Source organism: Buceros rhinoceros, unplaced genomic scaffold (assembly GCF_000710305.1).
Source record: "Buceros rhinoceros silvestris isolate BGI_N320 unplaced genomic scaffold, ASM71030v1 scaffold41383, whole genome shotgun sequence".
Classification (NCBI taxonomy): domain Eukaryota; kingdom Metazoa; phylum Chordata; class Aves; order Bucerotiformes; family Bucerotidae; genus Buceros; species Buceros rhinoceros.
This window is the reverse complement of record NW_010406073.1, coordinates 1-1,567: the sequence shown is the minus strand read 5'-3', so window position 1 is coordinate 1,567 and position 1,567 is coordinate 1. Positions and strand designations below refer to the sequence as shown.

The following is a 1,567-nucleotide window of genomic DNA, read 5'->3' as shown; positions in this document are numbered from 1 at the left end:
CTTTTTTCATATGCTTCACTGTGACTGCCTGCCCCCGTCTGCAGCGGTGACAGTGGGAACAAGCAGGGCTGCAGTGTGAGGAAACCCCCCCATTCCAGTTACCACTGGGCTCCTTGCTAAGGAGGGACTTTAAATGGGTCACAGCATGAGTGAACCTCGTGAAGGGGTAATGGGCTCATTGGCACGGCCTCTAACGCTGCTCCCGGGGTGGCCAAATCCGTGATGTGGACACTAGACCTTCTGGAGGTCAGTAAAACACTGCACTGCTCCTTCCAAATGTCTTGGTATAAAACCCAGCTGCAGAGGCAGTTTAGGTAGAGTATTTAATGACTTTCCCAAGGAAACCATCACACACTTTACACCCTGCTAAGAGTAACCCAGGCCAGAGTTGTTTATGCATGGGAGAGTGCTCTGCCCTGACAACAATCCATTCAGTTACTCAATCACACTGAGATTTACAAAACCAAGTTTTCTCACAGGCCTTTGAGTATTTCAGCCGAACACCTCCTGTCCTACCTGTCCTCTCCTCCAGCTTGGCGTACTTTGGAGTATTACACATGTTACACTCGGATCGTCTGGCCCAGTTCACGTTGCCGCACCTTCAGAGGCAGGAACAACAAATCAGGGAAAAGAAATGGTTTAGTTCCCATCAAAAAGCTTAAGCATTGAGGCAACCCTTCAAAAATGCACTAAAATGCATCTGCAAACAGCCCTGGGACAGGCCCTCAGGCCGATTCCCCCGGCACTGGGAGCCACGTGCACCTGGTACTGCCCACAGCACAGAGGGAAAACCCCCAGGGCTGGGCGCAGCCAGGGGCTGAGACCCAAACAACCCTGCAGCTCCGCTGGGCTAAACTGACTCCACCAGCATTCCCTGGAGCTGGTACCAGCACTCCCCAAAACCCAAAAGGAGAGCACTTCATTAAAGTCCTTTTCTGATTTAGACCCTCCTGTTCTCAATCGATAGCCTGGAGGAACATCCAAGAGCTGAACTAAGCTCCCCCTGTTAAACCCTCAGAGTGCGAACAAGAAACCATCGCACTGCCACGAAGAGCTTCCTTCCATCGACACATTTCTGCTGAGCTTGAGAAGTGTCTTGGCTTAGCAAAGAAAAACATGAAGTTTTATCTCTCTCGTGTTGACTTTTTTTACTCTTTTCCCAGTTTTACTCTTCTCCCAGCCGGGTTAATTAAGTAACCGCTGTCCAGCGAGCACAGACGCTGCTCCCACCGCACACAGTACCGGTGGGGCAGCAGCCCTTCTCTCATCAGCGCGGGTGAATTTATGCCAACAAAACAAAGCCTCATATTGTAGCTGTGCTGTGTGCTCCACGGGAACACGCTGCTGCTGCCTCCCCCCCGCCGTACGTTTTACACTGCCAGTCGTTGGCGCTGAAGAGGCCGCGGCTCTTCTCAGCCAGCGTCTTCCCTATCTCAGTGCCTCCAGCTTTCATCATTTTGGCTTCTGTCGTTTTTTCTGGAAAAGAAACAAGACACGCCCCAAACAGCTCTCAAACATTCCGCTTTGTGATTAATTAAAAAGAATTGATACTCTTTTCTTTCAAAAA

The 1,567-nt window shown here is 50.6% G+C and overlaps 1 protein-coding gene across 1 annotated transcript in view; it reads right to left on the bottom strand.

Annotated features, from left to right (window-relative positions):
* The window catches only part of ZRANB2 (zinc finger, RAN-binding domain containing 2), an 8,532-nt gene extending 7,060 nt beyond the window's left edge, over positions 1-1,472 (bottom strand). Inside the window, exons 1-2 of the mRNA XM_010133946.1 lie at positions 1,368-1,472; positions 517-599 (exon numbers count right to left, since the gene is read on the bottom strand). Of these exons, the coding sequence (XP_010132248.1) occupies positions 517-599; positions 1,368-1,456 (172 nt within the window). The 5' untranslated portion in view covers positions 1,457-1,472. The remainder of the gene's footprint in view (positions 1-516; positions 600-1,367) is intronic.
* Between the last annotated feature and the right edge of the window lie 95 nt (positions 1,473-1,567).